Source organism: Mus caroli, unplaced genomic scaffold (assembly GCF_978045245.1).
Source record: "Mus caroli unplaced genomic scaffold, Mus_caroli_1 scaffold_4, whole genome shotgun sequence".
NCBI classification, from domain to species: Eukaryota; Metazoa; Chordata; class Mammalia; order Rodentia; family Muridae; genus Mus; species Mus caroli.
In genome coordinates this window covers 127,740,253-127,766,443 of record NW_028227259.1, presented here as the reverse complement: position 1 = coordinate 127,766,443, position 26,191 = coordinate 127,740,253, and the positions used below count along the sequence as shown (strand labels likewise).

Genomic DNA, 26,191 nt, shown 5'->3' with positions numbered 1-26,191 from the left:
GTGTTCCCACTAAGCCATCTCTCTCTTCTATTTTTTAAACTGTGTTTGCCTGAAAGTATCTATCAGTGCTGTGTGCTGTGCCCTCCTAGGTGAGAAAGGGGCACTAGATTCCGTGTTAGTATTTCTTCCAGGCTCTGCTGCGCAGTTACCTGGCAACAGCTATGTGTGCCTGACTCAGTATAAAAGAGGCTGCTTGCCGCCCCCTTCCTCCCCGCCCCCACTCTCTTACCCTCTTCCCTCTCTGTCCCTTCGCTCCCCTTTCCTGTTTCTCTCCATGTGTTCCTGGCCGGCCTCTACTCCTCTATTTTCTCCCTCTTTCCCTTCCCCTCCTCTCCCCTCCCTACCTCCTTCCTCAACTCCCCTCCCCATCTCCCCATGCCCTAAATAAACTCTATTCCATACTATATCCGTCATATGGCTGTTACCTCATGGGGAAGGGATGTCTCAGCATGAGCTCGCAGAGGCACCACCTTCCACCTCACCATACCTCACTCTATCAAGCATATCCCTGGCTTCTTTTTCTTGTTTTATAAAACACAACACCCTGGAACTGGAGTTACAGATGGTCACCTATCCTGTGGATCCTGGGAACCTACCTGGTCTATGGGAGAGCAGCAGATGCTCTTAACTGCTGAACCATCTCTCCAGTCCATTTATTGTTTGTTTATGTGGAGACAGGTCTCACTGTGTAGCCCTGGTTGTCCTGGAGCTCGCTATGTTTACCAGGCTGGCCTTGAACTTGCAGAGATAAGCCTGCTCTGCGATTGAACCACTTACTGGGTGTAGTAAGGTGCATTTTGTAGTTTGGCCTCAATCGCCATTTTACACCAGTATTCTAGCTGTGAAGAGAGAAGGATGGTGCTTTTAAACGCGACAAATAACATCTAAATTCCATCCTTAAGACCCGGCGATGGTGGCTCACGTCTTTAATCCCAGCACTTAGGAGGCAGGAGGATTTCTGAGTTCGAGGCCAGCCTGTTCTACAGAGTGAGTTCCAGGACAGCCAGGGCTATACAGAGAAACCCTGTCTCGAAAACACACAAACAAACAAACAAAGTCAATTTTCACTGCTCACCATTCTTAGGCACGGTAGGGAAATACTTCAGAAAGGGGAGGGGAGGGGACGCCTCCTCGCATGCGCACTAGGATCTTGAAGGCGCATCACTGCTAGCTAGACTCCGCCTTTCGCATTCAACAAGCCTCAGGGACTCGGATCACGTGAACGTCCCGTCACGTGACACAGGCGGCGTCTGGGGAAATGCGGGTGCCGGGGCAAGATGGCGGCGCACCTGTCCTACGGGCGAGTGAACCTGAACGTGCTGCGCGAGGCGGTGCGTCGGGAGCTGCGCGAGTTCCTGGACAAGTGCGCTGGGAGCAAGGTGAGGGACGGGGCCCCGGCGCCGCCAGGCTTGGCTGGGCGGGACTGTGCGAGGCCCTGGGGGCGATCAGGTCGCCCGCTCAGTGACAGCCTCTGGCCGGGAGCTCCCCGACCTGCGAGACTGTTGTCCTTTCCAGCCTGGAAGCACGCACGCCCACAGCCCTCGGCACACAGCTTGTGAAAGACGAGCTGTCACTTCGTAACTTCAACATGGATCGTTTTGTCTAGATCGGGGACTTCATAGAATTTCCTTTCTTCCTTTTTTCCTCTCTGTGTTTGAGACAGGGTAACGCTGTGTAGCCCTCGAACTCACTGAGATCCACCTGTCACTGCCTCTGAGTGCTGGGATCGGCTCTCCATTTTATTTTTGAGCCTGTTCCTGGCGATATAGACTGTTCCTGCCAGCACTCCTTTCTCTCGCCTCTGGCACTACAGGCATGAGCCATGCTGTGAGGTTTTCTTTTAAGTATTTTTTCCCCCTCTATTCTGAGATTTATTAATCATTCCCCATCCCTCTACAGGGAATGGGAAGTTCTAATCTGAAGAAAAAAACAAAACAGATGCTCAAAGAATCAGTTTTGGGCTGGGCAGTGGTGGTGTACGCCTTTAGCCCCAGCACTTGGGGAAGCAGAGGCAGGCGGATTTCTGAGTTCGAGGCCAGCCTGGTCTACAGAGTGAGTTCCAGGACAGCCAGGGCTACACAGAGAAACCCTGTCTCGAAAAAACCAAGAACCTCCACCCTCCTCACCCCCTCCCCCAAAAAAGAATCCGTTTTGGAAACATAGCTCCAACTAAGGTGATTGCTTGCTGCCATTGAGTCAAAAAGGCAGATTATTAAATCACAGGGGGCAGTATTAAACTGAAATTGATGTCGAAATCAGATATAATAGATTGTGTGGACCAGGTTTACAAAGTGTTTCTCCTGGAGGAAGCAGGGATCTCTGATGCCAGTATCATGAAATTTCCCCCTTTGGGGAAGGTTTTTTTCAACCCTTAGGCTATAATGTGACCAGAGCCTTTAAAAATCCTAACTCTAACTTTTAGAAGAATGTTCTAGAAAGGTGGCTTAGAGGTGAAGAGGGAGTGTAGCTCTTCCAGAGGAGCCCTGATCAGTTGCTGGCACCTACAGACAACCACTTGTAACCCCAGATCCTTGGAAATTTGGTGGGTCTGGTCTCTGAGGGGAACTGCACCCACCTGCACATACCCAGGCACAGACACATATAACTAGACATAATTAAAGTGGGGGTGGGGCAGGGAAAATATTAAACCTTATAAAATTATATTCTTACTGGTTATAACTGGCTTTTCTGTTGCTGTTGGTGGAATTTCTGAGTGCTTCTTCCCTCTTACAGGCAATAGTGTGGGATGAGTACTTAACAGGACCATTTGGACTGATCGCACAGTACTCACTACTAAAGGTAATATGCATAGGAGATGTATCCAAGAATTAATAATTAATCTAGCCTAGTACGGGTAATGGGATTCTAACATATCTTCCTGAATAATCACTTGCAAAGCTATCTGAGCTGAACAAACACTGGTATTAATACACGATTAACATTCAGCCTAGAGGGTGCTGCTGCTCAGTGGTAGTGTGCTTACCTGGTATGCATGACATGCCGAAATTGATGTCCAGCATGCAACAGGGAAAAAAAAAACAAACCAGAAACAAAACCATTGTGTGCACAAGCACTGTCTTGTGTGACTGCCGCAGAGCCTTGGCTGGTATGCTGTGTCGAATGGTTGGCCTGCGGATGCAGAAACAACGGCTCTATCTTTCAGCTTGGTCCTTCATGTGTTTGGTTAGGACTCTGAATTACTTACAGAGCTGAGAGAGACAGAGCTCAGGGTTCTTACTGTGTGTCTTCTGTGTGTGCTTCCCTAGGAACATGAAGTGGAAAAAATGTTCACACTTAAAGGAAGTCGTTTGCCGGCAGCTGATGTGAAGAATATCATTTTTTTGGTCAGACCCAGGCTAGAGTTGATGGACATAATTGCTGAGAATGTACTCAGGTACCTCAGAGTTTTGTGGTGTAAAAGACGTTGGGCTTTAAAAGTTGTTTGTTTGTTTGTTTTACATTTATTTGTTTGTTTGTTTATCTCTTTATTTATTTTGGAGGAATGGTGGGTGCCTGTGTGGAGGTAAGAAGACGACTGGTAGGAATGAGTTCTGTCCTCCCAAGGACGTCCCAGGGATTGGACGCAGGTCATTAGGCTTGGCATAGGCGCCTTCCCTTGCTGCTGAACTCTTCCTGCCCAGTTGTCTTTATAAAGACTTTCTTTTTTTTTTTTGGTTTTTCGAGACAGGGTTTCTCTGTGTAGCCCTGGCTGTCCTGGCACTCACTTTGTAGACCAGGCTGGCCTCGAACTCAGAAATCCGCCTGCCTCTGCCTCCCGAGTGCTGGAATTAAAGGCGTGCGCCACCACGCCCGGCCTATAAAGACTTTCATGATCCGAGTACCTTCATTCACCCTCTTGTCAGAGTGTTGGACGGCCATCGTTTGGAAGAGTGGGACCAGACAAGGCAAAACGTTAGGAGTAGGATGGAAGACACGTGGCAGTGTTCTGAGTGCTTGAGGGACAGAACTTCACTCTCTGAGGATGGCTCAAACTTCCAACCTGGGTCAGCAGAGAGAACCCTGCCTTTAAAAACACCACACAGAAACCTCCGGTGGCTACTGTTTTCAAACTGCTGTAATGGGCTTGAATTTCATAAGCAAACAAGAACTGTGGAATCAAGGAAGTGAATGTGGAATCCACTCTATAAAGGAAGCCCTCTGGTACAGTTGGTTGATGGGGCCCCTGAAAACCTCAACTGTGTGTGGCTGTTCTTGGAAGTTCACAAACAAGGAGACTAGGGAACGGGGGTTCTCATTTTAATACAAGACCATTGTGTTAAACTGGTTTGGTTAAAGAGGCATTTGTTTTCAAAAACACAGGTGTGCTGTTATAAGATCTGGTTTTGTGTATGTGTGTGTGTGTGTATCTGGAATCAGTTTTGTTAACAATTTGGGTATGAGTGTCTGGCTTTTCTGTTGTTTTGTTTTGTTTTATGTGTCTGAGCATTTGCCTGAATATATGTATATGTGCTGTGGTGCCTTTGGAGGCCAGAAGAGGGCGCTGGATTCCCTGGAACTGGAATTTAGACAGTTGTCAGTTGCCATGTGGGTGCTGAGAACCAAACTGGTATCCTCTGGCAGGGCAGCTAGTGCTCCTAACCTCTGAGCCATCCCTGTGCCCCTTGAGAGTCTGCCTTTATGTGTTTCCGTAAGCAGTGTGTGTTTGGTACCTGCCAGGTCTTAGGGGTGCTAAGAAAAGCAACCTGAGACTCTAAGCAGCATATAAGCTAATCATGGTCACTTCCTTTGCAGTGAGGACAGGCGTGGCCCTGCCAGGGATTTCCATATTTTGTTTGTGCCTCGCCGGAGCCTACTGTGTGAGCAACGGCTGAAGGACCTGGGAGTTTTGGGATCCTTTATTCATCGAGAAGAATACAGTTTGGATCTCATTCCATTTGATGGGGACCTCTTATCCATGGAGTCAGAGGGGGCTTTCAAAGTAAGTTTGACATTTCCTTAACATCAAACTTTTATGTGTTCTCACTGTGTGGACCTGCCTAGTCTGGAACTCAGAGATGCACCTGCCTCTGCCTCCCGAGTGCTGGGCCGCAGACTTCGATGTTGTTGGGTTCACTGCTGGATGTGTCACACTGCTGCTTCCAATCGTGTCTGTGCTGTGTGGAGGGGAGGCCCACATCTGTGCTGTGTGGAGGGGAGGCTCGTGTGTGCTCCTGTCAGATGTGTTCTCTTTGCTAAATTGCTTGCTCATGGTTTTCTGCCCAGTTCTCCTCTTTCTCTGTCTCTTCTCTTTTTGTCTATATGTCATGTGTGTGTGCAAAAGAGGACGTCCCGAGATGTCACTCTCCGCCTTATTCCCTTGAGACAGGGTGGCCAACAGCTTCAGACACCCAACACCCTCTCATCTAATTCCCCAGCTCTGGGGTTACACAAGTGCCTGTTCACCCACACTTGTGTGTGTATACGTGCTCATGTGTGCATGTGTGTGTGTGTGAGCGTGCATGTGCGTGTGAATGTCCCTGTGTGTGTGAATGTGCGTGTCTGTGTGTGAATGTGCAAGTGCGTGTGTGTGTGTGAATGTGCGCGTGAGTGTGCGCGTGTGTGAATGTGCAAGTGCGTGTGTGTGTGTGTGAATGTGTGCGTTTGCGAGTGCATTTGAACCCTGGTACTTCACTTACCCATCAAGAGCTCTCAACCATTGAGTTTGCTTTCCAGACAGCTCCATCTCACCCTAGCCCCGCTTTGTGAAGGTGTGGCCTTGTTCTGTAGTCTGTGGTGGCCTTTCTTGCCGCTCTCCACCTCAGCTTCCTAAGTGCTCAGATGATGGGCGTGCTGGCTCCCATTGGTGTTTGTTTGTTTGTTTGTTTGTTTGTTTGTTTGTTTTTAATATCTTGCTTAATATTTATTCACAGGTACAGTCTATTTGAATCAGAATCTATTTTGCTATTTTAGGACAAGGTCTCACGTAGCCCAGGCTAGCCTTGAACTCCTGATCCTCCTGTTTCTAATATTCAGTCTGGAAGTACAGATGTCTGTTAACTACACATGGCTAGCCCCCATGTTTTGTTTTCCAGGAGTTCTTTATATAATACGTTAGCTTTAATGTCATCTAAATGCTGTAAAAGTCACTCCTTTTTATTTTTTTATTTTTAAGGATTTTGTTTGTTTTTTATTCTTTTTGTGGTTGCTATTTTATGTGCTATGGTATTTTGTCTGCATGTGTGTATATGCATCACAAGTGTTTCTGCATGTCTGTGTGTGCACACGTGTTTCTGCATGTCTGTGTGTGCACAAGTGTTTCTGCATGTCTGTGTGTGCATAAGTGTTTCTGCATGTCTGTGTGTGCACACGTGTTTCTGCATGTCTGTGTGTGCACACGTGTTTCTGCATGTCTGTGTGTGCACAAGTGTTTCTGCATGTCTGTGTGTGCACACGTGTTTCTGCATGTCTGTGTGTGCACACGTGTTTCTACATGTCTGTGTGTGCACACGTGTTTCTGCATGTCTATGTCTGCACTCGTGTTTCTGCATGTCTGTGTGTGCATAAGTGTTTCTACATGTCTTTGTGTGCACACGTGTTTCTGCATGTCTATGTGTGCATAAGTGTTTCTACATGTCTATGTGTGCACACGTGTTTCTGCATGTCTGTGTGTGCATAAGTGTTTCTACATGTCTATGTGTGCATAAGTGTTTTTGCATGTCTATGTGTACACAAGTGTTTCTGGTGTCCACAGAGACCAGAAGAGGGGTCAGAGTTACACACAATTGTGAGCTGCTGTGTGGGTGTTGGGAATTGAACCCAGGTCCTCTAGAAAAGCTCCAGTCCTCTTAACCACTGAGAAGTCTCTCCAGTACCAAATTTACCCCTCCAGAGTCTTCAGTTAAACACCTACGGTTCCACCACTTGGGAAGCCTAGAGAGAGTAATTTGAAGGGTGAGGCCAGCCTGACCACCGTAGGGAAACCTCGAAAAATAAAATAAACAAGCAAATATCAAATGAAATATAATTACAACAGTAATGGCTGAGCACAACGGTACATGCTTTTGATCTCAATAGTCAGGAGACAGATACGTGCGGACCTCTTTGCCTGGTCTGTATAGTGAATTCCAGGAGAGCCAGGAGTTCATAGTGAAACCCTGTCTCAACCCTGCCCTGACTGCCCCCCCCCCCATTTTGTAAATGTAAGTCATTTACATAGTACATTTTTTTTTAATTAGAAGGCCACAGAGTGATGAAGAGGCCATTTTCCCCGAGTCTCAGACCTTTTTGTAGAAGTCATAAAGATCTCTTTATGCTCTCTCTGTCTGTCAGTCTCTCTGTGATTCTTTTGTTTTACTGGGTTTTTAAGAACTGTTTGAAAGCTAGGCGTGGTGGCACACGCCTTTAATCCCAGCACTTGGTAGGCAGAGGCAGGTGGATTTCTAAGTTCAAGGCCAGCCTGGTCTACAGAGTGAGTTCCAGGATAGCCAGGGTTACACAGAGAAACCCTGCCTCAAAAAAGAACTGCTTTAATTTCTTAATTTCTTTTTTAGACAGGCTTTCTGTAGCCCTCACTCGTAGCACATACAATATTCTCTCTCTGTGCCCTGGGTTTTAGAACTGAGAGGTGTGCCTGAAGTTAACGCCAACCCCAGTTCTGAACTGAATGTGAGCCTCGGCTCACCCTACTGAGTGTTCAGTGCCAGCTCATAGTGTTAGCATGTTCATTTTAATAATTAAAAACCAGAGTATCTAAAGGCAGCCAACCTAGTAAATACTATAAGGGCTTCTGTTGTGTGGGTGAGTGAGTTTGGGGCCCAAAATAAGAGCTTTTAAATATTAATGAGTAGTAGCATTCATCCTAAAATGTCCTTGTAGCTTGAAGTGCCACGTGGGATGGACTCCCTGTGGAAGGAGTGGGCCGTTGCTGTGTAGGACTCCCTCACCGACTGTGCTGGTGGACGAGGCCCCAGCCGATCCCAAGCTCTGTTTCCAGCGAGTGGCCAGGATGACTGCCGTTCAGGCTTAGATCTGTTGTTGCTGAGGGTGTCGCTCAGAAGTGGAACAGTGTGCTCGAGGCCCTGGGTTTGATTCCCAGAACTACCAAAACAAGAGTCAAAAAGAAATCTATCATGCCAGGTTTGACAGCAAACTCCTTTAATCCCAGCACTTGGGAGGCAGAGGCAGGCGGATCTGAGTTTGAGGCCAGCATGGTCTACAGAATGAGTTCCAAGATAGCCAGGGCTACACAGAAAAACTTTGTCTTGAAAAACAAAAGAAAATAAACCCCTCACATTAGCTTGGAAATCTTTTTGAAAGCTAGCATTATAGAAGGAGAGTCTTTGTAGTAATACAGCTTTTTAAGATGGAGTGGGCCATGGCTTGTCATCCTCTCCTTTGGAAGGATTCCAAAACATGTGTCTCGTAGCATCCTTGTCCCGGGCTGTTGTGCTGGGAAAGAGCTATAAACACCAGTCCTAGACGAGTCAGGGGCCAGGCGTCCAGTGTGCAGCATAAACCCCTGTGGTGTGTTTGCTGAGACAGCCCACTCTGCTGGTCTTCACCTCCCCCTTCCTCAGCCCCTGGGCCCTCACTGCCATCCTGCTCATGGCTTTGGATACTGAAGAGACCCTAAGGTAATAGCAGTGGGGTGTTGGGACAAAAGGTACCCTTTTTTCTTTTCTTTTTCTTTGAGACAAGGTTTCACTATGTATCCTTGGCTGGCTTGAAATGCTGTGTAGACCAGGCTGGCCTTGCACATACAGATCTCCTTGCCTCTCCTCCTGAGTTCTGAGATGGCCCAGGACTCCTGTCCCAGCCACCATTTTGACTTGTAAATGGATGGTGATTGTAAAACAGCTGGTGGTGGTGGTGGTGGTCCACAGAAGCCGGATTTGTCTCCACAGGAGTGCTACCTGGAAGGCGACCAGACTAGCCTGTACCACGCAGCCAAGGGGCTGATGACCCTGCAGGCGCTGTATGGAACTATCCCTCAGATCTTTGGGAAAGGAGAGTGTGCTCGGGTAAGAACCCTCTGTCTTCTGGCTTTATCCAAAATAGGGGTCAAAGGGTGACCTTGAGAGACACAGCCAATCCCTTTACTTCATGTGCACGCAAGCTGTGACCCTGTTACCCCTGCTTCTGTGTTGGAGGGCATAGTCTGCTTAGAGACAGGCTGTTCATATCTGTGCACTTGTTTGGTGGCTTTGCCTTTTAAATGTATTCTGATCATGGCGTAGATGTGTAATGTGGCCTGGGTAAGTTTCATCGGGGCCAGAGTCACAGAGCTCTTGGCTGTGAGTCCTGTATGAATGAATGGTTTTTTGAGACATAGTTTCCCTGTATAGCCCTAGCTACCCTGGAACTTCTTTCATATACCAGACTGGTCTCAAACTTAGAGATTTGCCGCCTCTGCCTCTTGAGTGCTGGGATCAAAGGTGTGCGCCACCACAGCCCAGCCTTCAGTAAAACAAAACACAAGGTTTAGTATTGACCTGTGGACAAAAGCTGTGACCAGGGGCTGGAGAGATGGCTCAGTGATTAAGAACACTTCCTGCTCTTCCAGAGAACCCAAGTTCAGTTCTCAGCTCCCACGTCCAGCAACAACCACCTATAATTCCAGACTCAGGCATATGATGCCCTCTTAAAACCAAGTTGGCCACTGCACTCATATGCACAAAGTCACCTCCAGACAGATGTGTTCATGTAAATAAAAAGCCATTAAATCTTTACATTTCTTTTATTTCTATGCATCTTGTGAGTTTATGTGCAGGTACCACGGAGGGCAGAGAGTGTGTACTGGGTTCCTTATAACTGGACTTACATTCAGTTGTCAGCTACTGGAGGTGGGGGCTGGGGACTGAACCTAGGCTCCTTGCAAGAACAGTAAGTGCTCTTAACTACTAAACCATCTCTCCTGCCCTAAAAATAACTTAATCTTATACATGAATGGATGAATGAATGATGAACACACGCTATGAGCAGAGGCTCATAGGTACCTGTGTAGCTCTTGGGAACACTGGATCGGCGCTGTTTATTGCACCATCTTTAGAGATTGTAGAGCATAACCATCCCGTGTAGCAGGCGTCGGTTGTGACTGGGGCGGGGTGGCCACTGTTGGCTCTGAGATGGATGGTGGTTAACTGTAGGTACTTTCTGTTAGCCGTTTATTTCATTATCAGTCTGGCCCGAGCTGCTTTTCTGTTTTTCACCTTTGGAGTACTGTTTTCTCTGTAGCAGAGCCTTAAACTCTGCTAGGTCCCAGGATTCTCCACCTGATCACATGTTTTGTTTCCAGCAAGTGGCCAATATGATGGTCAGGATGAAGAGGGAGTTCACGGGAAGCCAGAACTCAGTGTTCCCCGTGTTTGATAACCTCTTGCTGCTTGATCGCAACGTGGATCTCCTGACGCCACTCGCCTCCCAGCTCACGTATGAAGGCCTCATCGATGAGATTTACGGCATTCAGAACAGTGAGTGAGCTGACATCTATTAGGATAACAGCTGCTATTGCTGTTAGGATAAAAGTATCCGTTGTGTGCAGGCTGTGGCTTTACGGTTCCTTCTCGAGTGTTGTTTAAATGTAAAGGTCAGGGGATTCTATTTTTCTTCTTTTCCTCCCCTCAACCCTCTGCCCCTTGTGTTTTGAAACAGGGCGTTCATAGCCCAAGCTCACATGGAATTTACCATATAGCTCAGGCTGGCCTTTGCCTCCCTAATGGTGTGGTTACATTAAGGTTTGAGTTACCACACCTAACTAAAGATCCAGTTTCTTTTCTCTTTTTCTTCTTTCCTTCTCTGTGTAGCCCTGGCTGTCCTGGAGCTCACTCTGTAGACCAGGCTGACCTCGAACTCAGAGATCTGCCTGCCTCTGCCTCTGAGTACTGGGATTAAAGGTGTGCGCCTCTGCTGATCAGCTAAAGTCCAATACCTATTGATGGTTTGAGAGGAGAGAGTAAGTTAAAAAAGAAAATAATGTTTTTTGGAAGCAAGTTGGCAGCATATAAAGTTATTAATTCCGGCAACGATCCCAGGAATGTCCCTTGAGGAATCATCATTCCAGAGAGGATGAGGGAGGGCTGTGTTTAGCCCAAATGCTTGAGAGCATCACACATCCTGTGGAGCCACTGAAGTGGCAAATGTGGAGCCTGGGAGACTATATGGACAGTGTGTCCCCATTATATGCTGCGGTTATCTCATTGTGTGTCGTTGATGGGCAGGATTACATGACGAAATAGCACTCAGGAGAGGGACATGGCTGAAAGGGCGAGGCCTCTGGAGAAGCTATGCTCCACCTTGCTCTTTAGCCACCGTTTTATCTTGTGTGTGTGTGTATGTGTGTGTGTGTGTATGTATGTGTGTATGTATGTGTGTGTGTGTGTGTATGTGTGTGTGTGTATGTATGTATGTGTGTATGTATGTATGTGTGTGTGTATGTATGTATGTGTGTGTGTGTGTATGTATGTGTGTATGTGTGTATGTATGTATGTGTGTGTATGTATGTATGTGTGTGTGTGTGTATGTGTGTGTGTGTGTGTGTGTGTGTGTGTGTATGTATGTATGTATGTATGTATTTTGAGACCGAGTCTCACTGTGTGGAGATTAATCTCAGCAGAACTGAGATTAAAGGTGTATGCCACAACACCTACCTTATTTATTATCTTTAAAAAATATTCTTCATTTCTTCTTTGACAATTTCATACATGTATCTAATATATTTTGATTATACTTACCTTATTTAAAGTTTTCTCTACATTTTTTAATTTATTGTGTGTGTGTGTGCGCGTGTGCATGTGTGTGGGCACCTACCATGACTATATGGAGGTCAGAGGACAGCTTTCAGGAGTTGATTCTCTCCTTCCACCATGTGGGCCCTGGGGACTGCACTCAGGTCATCGGGCTTGGTGACAAGCACCTTTACCCACTGGCCTCTCACTGGGCCCTGATTTTTTTATCCTTTTGATACAAAGTGTTGCTGTCTAGCCCAGGCTGGCCATGAACTCTGGTCTTCGTGGTTTAGCTCCCAAGTGCTGGAAGTTAGACTGTATATGGTCACCACCATACCCCGCCCGCCCAGCGGTTACTGAGAAAGCTTCCTCCGTACAAGTCAGCACAGCTGAAAAAGAATGCTGACTTGTCTTGTGGGTCTAAGGCTAGATCAGTGTGATCATCTGATGGCCACACCGCCGACTCTGCCTGGCCAGATGGTCCATGCCTGCTGCGGCTGCTACACAGCAGTATGTAAGTACACTGTAGCTGTCTTCAGACACACCAGAAGAGAGCATCATATCTCATTATGGGTGGTTGTGAGCCACCATGTGGTTGCTGGGATTTAAACTCAGAACCTTTGGAAGAGCAGCCAATGCTCTTACCCTGCTGAGCCATCTCACCAGCCCCCCCCCCATAATTGTTTTTTTTAAAGTATAGAATTTGTTTAACATTGTAAGAAGCTTGGTCCATGTTCGCATTACCTTCGGAATTCATCAGCGCCGCTTGAGGACGTCTTGGTGGAGGTGCTGAGTTGTTTTCAGGAGCAGAGGTGGGAGGCGAGGCCTGCGGCTCCCTTGTAGAGGAACTGGAGAGCTGGCAGAACTTGGCATTTATTCTAGACCAGGGTGGGGACTGGTTACACTGTAGCTAGAATCTCCAGACTCTGCCATGCAGAGTAAAGAATGAGCACCTGTGCCAATAAAACTTTTATCTACAGAAGCAAGAAGTGTGGAGGCTCTTAGTTCAATCTCCCTGACCAAAACCAAACTGGGTGAACTTGACCCCAGGGGCAAAGCTTCTGATCCTTTCTCTTAGGTGAGTGAGTGTGTGTGTGTGTGTGTGTGTGTGTGTGTGTGTGTGTGAGTGTGTGAGTGTGTAAAACTAAAACAAAAGTTCCATTTTTAAAAGCCCCAGCCTTGGGGGTGGAGAAATGGCTCAGTGGTTAAGAGCACTGGCTGCTCTTGTAGGACCTGGGTTTGGTTACTAGCACCCCCATGGTAACTCATAACTGTCTATAACTCCAGTCCCGGGGCATCTAGTGTCCTCTTCTGGTCTCCTTGGGTACCACATGCACATGGCATGCAAACACACACACAGCCAAAACATCCATACACATAAAAGTAATTATTTTCTTCTAAAAAACTCTACGACCTTTCATTACTTACTGTGAACACTCTAGCATTTTCTATCTTCTTTGCTGCTACATGGTTCAGGCCGGTCCCAAACTCACAGAAGTTCTCCTGAGTGCGAGGGTTCACCTGGGCCATCTCCATGCCAGTGAGATTCCCTTTTAGAAACTCACTGTTGTGGTGGTTTCTCTGTCTGTCCATAATGACAATTAGAGCTGTGGAATGGGTGCTGCAGAGCCGCCATGCCTGAGCGTGGGCCATGGAAGGTAAAAACCCAGAGCTGAGTGCCTTTGTCTTCTAACGCTCTCAGAAGTCACGGGTCACTGACTGGCTTGTGGCCGGTGGGAAACAAACTGCTGTTCTGCGGTGGGCATTTTGTGCCCAGGCATTTGAGTCTGGGGTCTTCCTGTAACTGCTCAAGCGTGTGCTCCAACTCCAGGTTATGTGAAGTTGCCTCCAGAGAAGTTTGCACCCAAGAAGCAGGGCGGCGGCGGCGGGAAGGACCTTCCCACGGAGGCCAAGAAACTTCAGCTCAACTCCGCAGAGGAGCTCTACGCCGAGATCCGGGACAAGAACTTCAACGCTGTTGGCTCTGTGCTCAGCAAGAAGGCGAAGATCATCTCTGCAGCGTTCGAGGTGAGGCACGCCTGGCTTCCACCCTGCCCGGGGACGCTGAGGGGACGGTGCTCCTGGCCACGCTGCAGGAGCTTTGCGGCTCAGACTTCTATTTTGCCTGAGATGTTTAGTATGTAATCAGGTATAAACCCAACTAAGAAAGCATAAGGACCCTTATTGAAAACAATTCCTTAATGCGCTTATAATTTCACCAACTATTAAAGACAGCAAATTTGCACCCTAGGGAGGCGCCCATGCATGCTGACTTGTAAAGAATGAAACCTTGGTTGACTGTTTGAGGATCTGGGCCTAGGGCATCTCCAGTGGTTTTTCTTTAGTTTTGTTTTCAGAGTGGAGTGATATTTTGATTTTATAATTGTGAATACTAGACTGCCCCTTCCTACATAATAGTTAAGTTTTGGAGAGTGCATGTTCAGAAACCAATGTTTTGTGACCCCCGTGTTCATTTCCTTGGTCCTCTCTGAACTGTGATCAGCAGTTTAAACAGCTTGCCGAGGGCTGTCATGAGGGCTGGCGTGGGGCTCAGCGGCTGAGAGCTGCCCTGGCAGAGCGCCAGGGTTCAGTTCCCTGTACTCACAGTTCCAGAGAATCTGAGGCCCCCTTCGGCCTTCTCTGGTACCTGAACCACACAGACAAATCCACACAAAGATAACCCCCCACACACACACACACGAACACATAATTAGAAATAAATCTTTTTTTTGTAAAATTGGGCTATACCTGTCTCATTTTAATACTGCAGATTCAAGGGGGACCCAAGGTTTTCCTTCTTTTATTTTTAAGAAATTTGTTATTTTTCTGGCACTGGGTATTGAGCTCAGAGTCTTGACTATGCTAGACCATGCTCTACCTCTGAGCTACGTCACCAGCAAGGGTTTCTTGGATTTTAGACTTTTTCTCAGGCCTGTAATGACTGTGCTGTCCTAAGTGTTCCTGTTTGTAGGGGTGTGAGGGCATGAGTGTTGTTCTCATAAACAAGTCCCTGTGATCTTAAGTCCTGCTCTCCTCCCCTGAGAGAACACCCGCTGTACTAGAGATAGCCCTCCTGTGGTACGGTGCAGCCATGGTGAACTGCTGAGACCTGGCCAGCAAGGCAGTGGCAGGGGAGCCCCACAAGTGTGATATGATAATGAGATCAAAATCCCCAGCCGCCCAGAGCTTCATTATCACCCTCCTGCCTCCTCCTGTCTTTAGCCGGTTTATTCTTGTTGAGCTGGTTTTGAAATGTGGGGATTCTATAGACTTAGAAAATGACTGTTTAGGATCTAGAGATAGAAATTGGGCCGGGCAGTGGTGACTCACGCCTTTAATCCCAGCACTTGGGAGGCAGAGACTGGCAGATTTCTGAGTTTGAGGCCAGCCTGGTCTACAGAGTGAGTTCTAGGACAGCCAGGGCTATACAGAGGAACCCTGTCTCGAAAAACCAAAAAAAAAAAAACAAACAAAAAAAAGAAATTGGAAGAGTTTTTTAAAAACTGCCTTTTATGTATTTGTTGTTCTATCTGTGGTTGTAAATATTATCTTTCTTAGGGATTCTATCTGTATAATTAACTCCATATTTCTGAAGACACTTCTTGGTTACATTATTGCAACGTGCCCATCAGGTGGTGGCAGCAGCAGTGGTGGCGCACTCCTTTAATCCTGGCACTTGGAGGCAGATCTTTGAGTTCAAGGTCCACCTGATCTACAGAGCAAGTTCCAGGACACCCAGGGCTACACAGAGAAACCCTGTCTCACCCCCAACCCCTCCAAAAAAATAAGTTCTCATCAGTAAGCGGGGTTGGTTCACTTTGTGCACGGGCTGGATTCACTGTTGATGTTCCGTGCCACATGGGATTAGTTTCAGTTCCATGGAAACTTTTGCTCAGTGCTGATTTTTGAAATGGTCTCCTGGCTGAGGATGCCTTTCAACTTCTGGTCCGTCTGTCTTCCCAAGGTCGTGCCTGACGGAGACACTTTCTGCTAACTATTGGCCCCTCTGCACGGAACTGAAATGTTTAGATCTTAGAGCTGTGTGTGTATGTGTGTGTGTGTGTGTGTGTGTGTGTAAGAGAGAGAGAGAGAGCGAGAGAGAGAGCAGTGTGTGTGTGTGTGTGTGTGTGTAAGAGAGAGAGCAGTCAGTGTCCTGCCATCATTCATCCTCATTCCCTTGATACAGGGGTCTCACTGAACCCCATCCTAGATCCTCCTGTCTCCACCCTGCACAGGGCTGGCCTTGTACCCAATGCTTGGGCATGTACAGCAACGTTCTTCCCTGCTGAGCCTTCCAACCCCAAGCCTGGTGGGGTTTAGTTTGTTGTTTTGTCTCTGTGACAGGATCTTACTGTAGAGCCCACACTGGCCTTGTACTCTAGGTCTTCCTACCACACATACACTCACACACACACACACACACACACACACACACACACACACACCGTCAGCTTCCAGGGGTGCCTTTATCTTTTTTTTTTTTTTATACTTACGTACTTGTAAAAACACATACATACGTATATATGTGTGTGTGTGTATTTATATATATATACATACATTCATGCATATTTGTGTGTGCATGCATGTGTGTGTGTGTGCATGCATGGAGATGAAAGAGCATTGCAGGAGTTCTCTCCTTCCATCCTGTGGGTACCGTACTTCCTTTTCTCCTGTCTGTGATTTTAGAGCTGGGTTTAGCTTGATTTACGTTCCCCCCTCATGATGGTGCTGGTGAAACACCCTGTGAGATGCTCCCCTGCCTCACCGCCCTGCTGCCTGTTCTGTTCCAGGAGCGACACAACGCTAAGACAGTCGGGGAGATCAAGCAGTTCGTGTCCCAGCTACCCCACATGCAGGCAGCCAGGGGATCGCTTGCCAACCACACCTCAATTGCAGAGTTAATCAAAGACGTCACCAGTAAGTATCTTTTGTTGTAGTTCTGACAGTGGGCAGGTCAGCTGTGTTTTTTGTATGTATTTTATTGTTTTGGTGTTCGGGATCAGACCACCTGTGACACAAGTGCTTGATCCCCAAATCGCCCCCAGCTGGTTCCATTCTAGCCTCGTGCATGGGTCCCAGTGCAGTAAGTGTGTGGATTTCATTAGGTAGGGGCTCGTGGACTTGATGTACAGCCAGGTCTGGCATGAACTCCTGATCCCCTTACCTGTACCTCCCTAGTGATGGGGTGACAAGTGTGTGAATGTTAACAGGAACCTGTGCCCAGCGGGAAGAAAGAGCCTGGTGGTTAAGAGCACTTGCTGTTCTCTCAGCAGACTCTGGTTCAGCTGCAGCAGCAGGTAGCTCACAGCTGCCTCTAACCAGGGGATCCCACTGACCTCTGAGGGCACCTGCACTCACAGGCACATGGCCAAACAGACACACTAGGGACACAGGAATAACAGCTAAATCTTGTAAAAATGTTACATTGTGATTAACTCAGTTGACAAATTCATCTTCAGGTAAGCTATCTAGAATAACAGAGAAGCACTCGTCCCGAAGGTTCCCGGTAAAGATAGGAAACAGTTCGTGGGCTTTAGTAAGGTTTTTCTTTTTGTCTTTTTTCTTGTTGTTGTTGTTTTGTTTTGTTTTTTCGAGACAGGGTTCCTCTGTGTAGCCCTGGCTGTCCTGGAACTCACTCTGTAGACCAAGCTGGCCTTGAAATCAGAAATCCACCTGCCTCTGCCTCCCAAGTGCTGGGATTAAAGGCATGCGCCACCCCCCCCCCCCACCCAGCTAGTAATGTTTTTCAATGTGAAGGATTATTTAATTAAAACCATGTGATGTTCTGAGATTTTATTGGGACTCTAGACTAGTTTTGGTCCCCTTGAGAACCATGCGAAGCACTTGTATATACTAGATAGCATTTGGGAGATGGAGGCAGAAAAACCCTAAGTTCAAGGACAGCTTGAGCTACATTGTGAGACTCAAAGAAGAAAATGTACTGGGGGAAAAAGCTCGGACAGTAGAGGGCTTACCTCATGTGGCAGGCAGCATGTGTCTGTAGTACCAGTGCTGGGCCATTGAAGGTCAGAGGATCCCAAGTTCATCGTCATATAGCATGAATTCAGGGCCAGTCTGGGCAGGCTACATTAAACCTTTCCCCAGAAACAAACTAAACTGAATATGGTGGCCACACCTTTAACCCCAGTGGTCAGGAGGCAGAGGTGGATCTCTGAGTTTGATGGCAGCCTAGTCTACATAGAGCATTCAGGCTAGCCAGGGCTACACAGAGAAACCTTATCTGAGCACGAACCACCTCGAAAACAAAATACACAAACCAGACAGAAAGCCAGGAGCCATTCTGGAGAGATGGTTCAATGTTATAAGTAAGGACTGCTTTCTCAACACTTTAACCTTTAACTTCATCTCCAGGGGATCTGAAGACCTTGTATGGGTTTCCTGGGTATTCATATTCTCGAGCACACACACACACTTAATTGGGAAGTCAAAAGACAAGGATTGCTATGAATTCAAGGGCAGCCTGGGCTACGCTATGAGATCCTGTCTTTAAAAAAAAAAAAATCGGTTGTTGTGCACGCCTTTAATCTCAGCACTTGGGAGGCAGAGGCAGGTGGATTTCTGAGTTCGAGTCCAGCCTGGTCTACAAAGTGAGTTCCAGGACAGCCAGGGCTACACAGAGAAACCCTGTCTCGAAAAACCAAAACCAAAAACAAAAAAAAAAAAAAAAAAGAGAAGAATGAAAACTTCTTACAGAATTGTCACAAAGAGCCTCACAGGATGCATATTAACCTAAATGTGAGTCCATTTGACTCAGGGACGTAGAAGCTGGGGCGCTTGCTCAGTACCAAGTGTCAGGAGTATGCTTGGACTCTTAGTTCAGTGTTGGAAAGTTAGTCCTTTGTCTCCTGGTGACAAAGGTGGGAACCAGTTGACATGAGGCCGTCCTCTGGGGAAGTGGGGGTTCCCATCAAGTCCTGACCCGGAAGGAGCAGCATGCGGGTGGAGCGAGCACTCAGTGCTCTGGTGCTGCCTGCTTGTTCCCGAGTCTCTACCTTTAGGGTTTGTGTGCCTTGTTTCCTACTCCTGCCCACGAATGGAAGCATGGCGCTCATGTCAACTGACCCTGTTGAGTTTCTAAGTCAGACACTTGTGGTTACATTTTAGCTTCTGAAGACTTCTTTGATAAGTTGACAGTGGAGCAGGAGTTCATGTCCGGGATAGACACTGATAAGGTATGTGGGGCCATTCTACAGCAGAGCTGACGTTCATCGCCATAAGATTGGAGCCAGGTAATTGGTCGTCCATTGTGGTGTTGTTGTCTGTGTTGTTGTTGAGACAGAAATTCACCATGGAGCCCTGGCTGGCCTAGAACTTGATACATAAATCAGTCTGGTTTTGAACTTAGAGGTCCTCTTGTCTCTGCCTCCTGCGTGCTCAGACTGTAGGGGGAGCGTCATCTCATCTGGACCTCAAGCCATTGTTTTGGTTTCCATGTATGCACTGTGTGTGTGTGTGGATTGGGAGTGTAGGTTATTGATAAGAGAGCACCTTTCTGACATACCAAGAAATCTTGGGTTCAGACCCAGTACTCCCTCCAAAATAAACATACACACACACACACATGCCAACCAGCTGGGTGTTATATGTTTGCAATCCTAGCACTTGAGAGATGGAAGCATTTAAGGCTAGCTTTGGCTACATAGCAAGTTTGAGGCCAACCTGGGTTACAGGAGACCCTATCTCAAAACACAGGACCCCAGGTAACTTGCATCTTTGTTTGTTTGTTTGTTTAATCTGTTAGGTAATTTCTTCAAAAGTACATCACTATTAAAAATAGTTAATTGGGGCTGGAGAGATGGCTCAGTGGTTAAGAGTACCGACTTCTGTACCAGAGGTGCTGAGTTCAATTCCTAGCAACCACATAATGGCTTATGACCATCTGTAATGGGATCCAGTGCCCTCTTCTGGTGTGTCTGAAGACAGCTATAATGTACTCACATACATACAATAAATCTTTTTTTTTTTAAGTTAATTGTTCATTTTGCAAAGGTTTCTATTTTTAAACAGCATTCCTATCATTTTATGCAAGGTAAATCAATGGTATGTTTTAGGTAAGCCAAGTCAAATAAAGCCCAGACACTTGGCAGCCACTGAGCTGGTTGTCTAAGAGGTAGATGAGTCTGGGCAGGCCATTTGGTTGCCCTCAGTGTCATTGCCACTTCATAATGGTGTGTGTCGGGTTGGGGGCATAGTGACGAGGGGGACAAAACTCAGCAGGTAGGAAATGAGAAAGTGAGCCATTCTCCCACATAGCCTTGGGGGAAATAGCAGAGACAGCAGATGGACTAGTGAGTCTGTTCCTATTTCATTGCCAGGTCAACAGTTACATCGAGGACTGCATTGCCCAAAAGCATCCACTCATCAAGGTGCTGAGACTGGTCTGCCTCCAGTCTGTGTGCAACAGCGGGCTCAAGCAGAAGGTGCTGGACTATTACAGAAGGGAGATCCTCCAGGTAGTAAACCCGAGGCGGCCTCTTTGCTGAGAAGGGAGCTATCCTTTCCACAGCTGGGGTTTACTGTGAATCTTGTTTTGTCTTTAAAACCTGTCTGGCCGGGAGGTGGTGTCACACTCCTTTAATCCAAGCACTCAGGAGGCAGAGGCAGGAGGATCTCTGTAAGTTTCAGGCCAGCCTGGTCTACAGAGCAAGTTCCAAGACAACTGGGCCTGCACAGAGAAACCCCGTCTTGAACAACAATAAAAACAAAACTAAAATTTGTCGTAACTTGGCAGCATGCCACACACGTGCACTTGGCAGGCGAAGCAGGCAGGTCTCTGCGAGTTGTTCACTGAGACCCTGTCTGAGAGACAATGCTCCCATTTGAATGCCTCAGGCAGTGTTTGTTCGCTGTTACCAGTCACTGCTCAGTATCTGGTTAGGTTTTATCCATTTTGTTTTCATCTTTTTGAGTTACACAAATGACAGATGTTTTCATAGGATTCCGGGAGTGAGGAGGACATGGACTAGCCAGCCTTTCCCAGCCTCAGATGCACCCGGCCCCACAGTTTGGTTCCCTTCTTTCTGACACCCATTTACTTTTGTGCATAAGATGTTTGTGTGCACAGACTTCAGAATCAGTGTGTGCTTCAAGGTTGGCATGGCTGAATGCAGACCGAGGCCTGTTCTCACTGACTGTTGTCAGTATTTCTGTCAGATGGATGAAATAATAACTACCTCATGCAGTCTAAGGGTAGCTGACTTCAGGATTGTAAAGCATCTAAGAGAGGGGTTTGTCGGGGCTCAGCGAATACTTGTTTCTTTTTAAAAACAGAAATAAAATTCTAGTACAATATTTTGTTATTAACTATCTTTGTTCTTAAGGTCATACCAGTGCGCATAGGCCTCTGAGAGCTAAGTATGTACTATATAGAGATATGATTTCTTTAATGTAAGTAAATTTAAATAAAAATCTTAAATCAGGTTTGAAACAGCACAGGTTAATACGGGTGGGCAAGAGTCTCAGCGTGAGTACCCTCTGCCGGGTCCACTGCGCTCTCCACACTCAGGGCCTGACCTTGCTTAGGAGCCCTGGGGTACAAACCACATTGATTTGTTGGAGTGCTCCTCTTTGGACATCTGCAGGAGCCCTTTTCCTGACCTAACATCTCTGCCAAATGCCTTCTCCTTCAGACCTACGGCTATGAGCACATACTGACCTTGAACAACCTGGAGAAGGCCGGCCTGCTCAAGGCTCAGACAGGGGGCAGAAACAATTACCCAACAATCCGGAAAACACTGCGCCTCTGGATGGACGATGTCAATGAACAAGTGAGATGTGTTCCTGCATTCCATCCGGCTAGTTCACTGCTACAGCAAACACACCTTAATCTGTCCATCTGCCCCACGTCCTGTGTGCCTTTTCACATTATTTTGGTGTGTGCGTGTGTGTGAAACTTGCAGGTGTTGGTTCCTTCCTTCTCCCGTGTCAGCTCTGGGGCTTGAACTCAGCCTGCCAGGCTTGGCAGCCCCCTTACTCCTTTAGCCATCTTTCCAGCTCTTTGCTTTCTAAAAACCATCTCTGTGCTTCTGCGAAGCAGTGCATGTGTGTTGTATCCATCAGGCACTCAGCAGCAGACAGAGTGCACTCAGCTTGGGTAGTTTGAGATTAATAAAGATGTGAGCAGAGCGGACTAGCAATAGGTAAGTCGGTGTGGAGCGCTCTCCAACTGTTGTCACTCAATTCCAGCCCACAGTTCATCATAGCTGAGAAGCCGTGGCAGTGGGGGCTCGAGGAAGCCAGGCCTATCCCACCCAACCGGGAACAGAGAGATGATGCACCCTCAAGGGCGTGTTAGCACGCACATCTCTGTCTTCACACTTATTAGCCAAGGAACCCTTCCCACAGGAACAGGGCCTGGTCTTCCCACCTCAGTTGATGGAATCAGTCATGCTCAGAGACCCACTCTGCAATTAACAACCTTCACACCAGCTGAGGCCTGAAGGACAGATAATAGGAGTTATTAGAGAAGCTTGTCATGAACCAGAGAGAACTGTACACCTGAGGGCTTCTGGCCTCCGTGTGTGTCACAGACCAGAGGCCAGGGCTAGACAAGACAAGCCCCATGCTGCTCTCCATTCTCCAGTTGTCCATGGGACCTCCCATTGCCCAGCCCAAACACAAGTCATGTGAGTGCTGGCACAGGCCCCTGGGAGAAGCGTGGGGACATGAGGAACATCTAGCATACGCAAACCAGCTAGCTGTGCTCCAGGAAGGTGAGCAGCTCCTGCCACAGCTACCCTGTTGCTCACAGAGGCCACCCGTGTGGCCAGGTTTTAGTCCTTCCAGGAGGCGTCTAATTACTCTTGGGCTGTGTTCCTGGTCTGCAGCACTTCTCTTGGCTTTCCATCCACTAGTGTGATGCTGCTAAGTACGTATGTTACGTAGTCAGTGTGTTAGCTCATCACTAGTCTGGTCTTCCTCCCCTCAAACCCACCTACTGCTCAGCAAGGGCTCCTAAGAGCTGTCCTGGTGCCCCATCCTGATTCTTTTTAATTGCTACATAGTGAGGGTGTTTGTTTGTTTGTTTGTTTGTTTATTGGTCTAGGAAATTAAACCCAGGCTTCACACATACTAAACATACTTTCCTATGTGTGTAGCAGAGGATGGGGTGAGTCTTACTCACTGTAGCCAAGGCTAGCCTCCAACTCCTGACGTAGCAAGTGACCTTGAATTCCTGATCCTTCAGTCTCAGTCTCCCAAGTGCACACCTGTCATCCCAGCACTCCAAAAGCCAGGGCAGGAGCATCATAAGTTTGAGACTGACCTAAACTCCATAGTGAGATTCTGTTTCAACCAAACAAATGAAGAAAGTGATGCCAGGCTAGAGAGAAGGCTTGGTGACTGAGAGCATCTGCTGCGCCTCCAGGGGATGCAAGCTTGGTTTCCAGCATTCATGTCATGTGGTCCACAAGCTCCTGTCAGTCCAGCGCCCTCTGGATTCTGCAGGCAGCTGCATACACACGCAAGCAGATCCATTCTGTACCCTTAAATAAAAGTAAACTTGAAAAAGTGCAGCCCTGGATGGTAAGGGTAAAGAGGTGGATTAGAGCAAGGCATATTTTGAGTTTCTGTCTCCCATCATATAACTTCAGTCTTGTATCTTCTTCTTTAACCGTTGACAGAACCCCACAGACATATCCTATGTGTACAGCGGTTATGCTCCACTCAGCGTGCGACTGGCTCAGCTCCTTTCCCGGCCAGGCTGGCGGAGCATCGAGGAGGTTCTCCGCATTCTCCCAGGGCCCCACTTTGAAGAAAGGCAGCCACTGCCCACTGGGCTGCAGAAGAAACGTAAGTTCCACCGTCCACCCACAGTCAGTGTGCTGCTCAGGTGGCTTATGCTGCGCACTTACTTGCTTTGTAAAAGACATTTGTAACGTGGAGTCGGTTGCTAGTGTAGTGTACAAGCCTGGGGCTGAGCTTTGCCCTTAGGCATGGTGGCCTACACTCTCTGCACTGAGATCTCAGGACTCAGGGTGTTAAGATCACACTTGGCATTCCAGGCCTCAAATGAGCTGGCTGCACTGAGATGTACTTGACCTTTTTATCCTTTCTGGTTTTAAGGATATTTTTATGATTTGTGTGTGTGCGTGCGTGCGTGCGTGCGTACATATGTGTGTATCCATGTACAGGCATGTGTGTGTGTGTATCCATGTGTAGGCGTGTACCCAAGAGGTCAGAGGCATCTGCTGTAGCTGAGTTACAGGCATCGTGAGGTACCTGTTGTGGGTGCTGGGAAATTAAATTCAGCTCCTCTGCAAGAACAATATACATTCTCAGCCACTGAGCCATTTCTCCAGCCCTTTTATGTACTTCTAAATGAAAAAAAAAAATGTTTGCGAGGCAGCAGTATTATATGTATTTGATTCTGAAATGTTGACATTTTAGGCCAGCCAGGAGAAAACAGAGTCACACTGGTATTTTTCCTCGGGGGCGTCACCTTTGCAGAAATAGCCGCCCTGCGCTTTCTGTCCCAGCTGGAAGATGGAGGCACCGAGTATGTCATTGCGACCACTAAACTGATGAATGGAAACAGCTGGATAGAAGCTCTCATGGAAAAGCCTTTCTAGAGTATCAGAGGAGACACGACAGGTCACCACACAATGAGCTGCCTCTGTGGACGTGTTGCCAAAGGATGTAAGGCCAGGAGCAGGAAGACGGAAGCAGTGGGCACATGTTCCTTCCTGCTCCTCTCTATGCTCTTAATCCTAAAGAAGGGACGAGCAACCTGGATGAAGGGATGATGAGCTGGGCATAAGAGACAGAGGCAGGAGGATTGCTGCAAGCTTGAGGACAACCTGGGCTCCATAGTGAGTTCCAGGCCAAAGCTCTCCCTTCCAGAAATAAAGGAGATCCTGTTTCAGAATTTTTAAGCCTCAAGTCTTCATTTTCTGGAAATGGCTAAGACTATGGGTCTGATAGCCCTGGCAGCCACATGACTGCACAGACATTAAAAGCAGAGCTGAGGGGATGAAGTCAAAAGGAGAATCAGAATTCTGACCACTGATCCACAGTGGCATATTCTAGAAGACGTCCCATGCCCAGGACCGTGATTCTCTGTTGACTCGGAAGCCAGCATTGTCCAGTGTGTGTGCTTTCCTGCAGAGCACATTTGTGTCTCCAGTCTCTACCGAGTTATTCCTAAGGTGAGCTTTGTTTCCTTCTGAACAACTGAGAGGTTCGAAGGGGCTTCTTGGCATAATGATATTTCTGCTCTCTGCGTTAGCCATGACTGAGCAGGTCTCTGCCCGGAAGGAACTGATAAAGAGTGAGCTGACGCCAGGCAGCCTCTTCCAGCTAACCGTCCAAAGACACTTCTTAGTGTGCATGTTGGTAACTCCTGGACTCACCAGTGTAGGCGCTCCTGCCGGGACTTCCGTTTTCCTCCATGTCCTCCGTGGGCAGTTCTTCAGTTCTTTCAATATCATGAAGCTCTGTCTCTGTGGTAACTGCCACACACAGCTCTCTAGCCCTCTGGCTGTACTCAACTCTGCACATCCCCTTTCCCTGAAAATACTCAGGTGGTCAGTGCACTGCGGTCAGTGTCAGTCACAAGGGACAAGTGTCACCAGTGCTCAGGGTAGAGCACGGCCGGAAGCAGGAGCAGGCATGGCCTCCTGATCATCTCAGCATCTGAAGGAGTTAAGAGCACCAAGTTGGGGACCACATTGATGGCTTTCCTGTCATCACTCAAGTCTCCAGAAAAGCTAGCCTGTTTCAGCCAGTCCTGGTCCTAGCCCAGGTGCAGTTTCTATGGTTAATATTTTCTTCTTGCTTTTCTCATGTAGAGTCAGGAACAATACACTGCATTTAAAAGAAAGAGTATTTAAAAGAAAAAAACCTAGGAATAAAGGATGGCAAAGATGATGTTTGCTTCTCGTGGCGTTAGTTCAGCCTTGATATTCAGTATTGAGAGTGTCAGGCGGTGTGGGGCGCATTCCCAAATGGGAAATCATTCCTGACTTAGAAAACCCCTTCTCAGATTCTTGTTACTCCAGGGAGACTAGTTTTACCTTCGAGCCCCAGCAATGGGTAGTCTCAGCTGCCAGGGACTCAATCCACCTTGTCCTCAGTGTTTTCCACTCTAGGGATTCAGGGCAAGCCTGTCCACGTCTCCTTGGTGTGGGTGTTGTCCAGTGAACAGATACTCAGTTGGAGTCTCATGTGTCTGCATTTGTTTCTGAGTCTATGTTTGCTTTCTCAGAGCATAGCAAGGTCAACTCCTAAAAATGTACCCAGCAGAAGACCTTTTTGAAAAACCACACACTTGCTTCCTCTGTATTCACACACAAAGTGGTGGTATCATACATTATTCCCTGTGATGTAAGTCCCCTTAGTACTCAAAGCTGCCTTTGTCTCTTAAGAGCGTGCTCTGAGAAAGGCTGTGGGAACGGAAGGCTTATTCTTAGACAGGGTGGTTTGTTTACCCCATGTCTGGACTTGTCCTGAGTCTGAGGACCATTCTGCTGCACTGCCTGTCCTGATTAAAGACGTCTATGTAGATGCTA

General features: G+C 47.5%; 1 protein-coding gene across 1 annotated transcript; it reads left to right on the top strand.

The window, feature by feature from the left end:
* Positions 1-1,244: 1,244 nt before the first annotated feature.
* On the top strand, positions 1,245-26,191 carry Vps33a (VPS33A core subunit of CORVET and HOPS complexes). The gene is made up of 13 exons (XM_021163156.3): positions 1,245-1,379; positions 2,734-2,799; positions 3,267-3,394; positions 4,753-4,939; positions 8,844-8,960; positions 10,235-10,409; positions 13,495-13,691; positions 16,454-16,580; positions 18,789-18,856; positions 20,000-20,137; positions 21,314-21,451; positions 23,306-23,474; positions 24,072-26,191. Exons 1-13 carry the CDS (start codon positions 1,278-1,280, stop codon positions 24,251-24,253), a joined length of 1,794 nt encoding a protein of 597 aa, XP_021018815.1. The 5' UTR covers positions 1,245-1,277; the 3' UTR covers positions 24,254-26,191.

Coding starts and splice junctions, on each gene's coding strand:
- Vps33a (XM_021163156.3), top strand. CDS start 1,278: ATGGCGGCGCACCTGTCCTACGGGCGAGTGAACCTGAACGTGCTGCGC. Junction 20,138..21,313: donor ACAGAAGGGAGATCCTCCAG/GTAGTAAACCCG, acceptor CTTCTCCTTCAG/ACCTACGGCTATGAGCACAT. Junction 23,475..24,071: donor CACTGGGCTGCAGAAGAAAC/GTAAGTTCCACC, acceptor TTGACATTTTAG/GCCAGCCAGGAGAAAACAGA.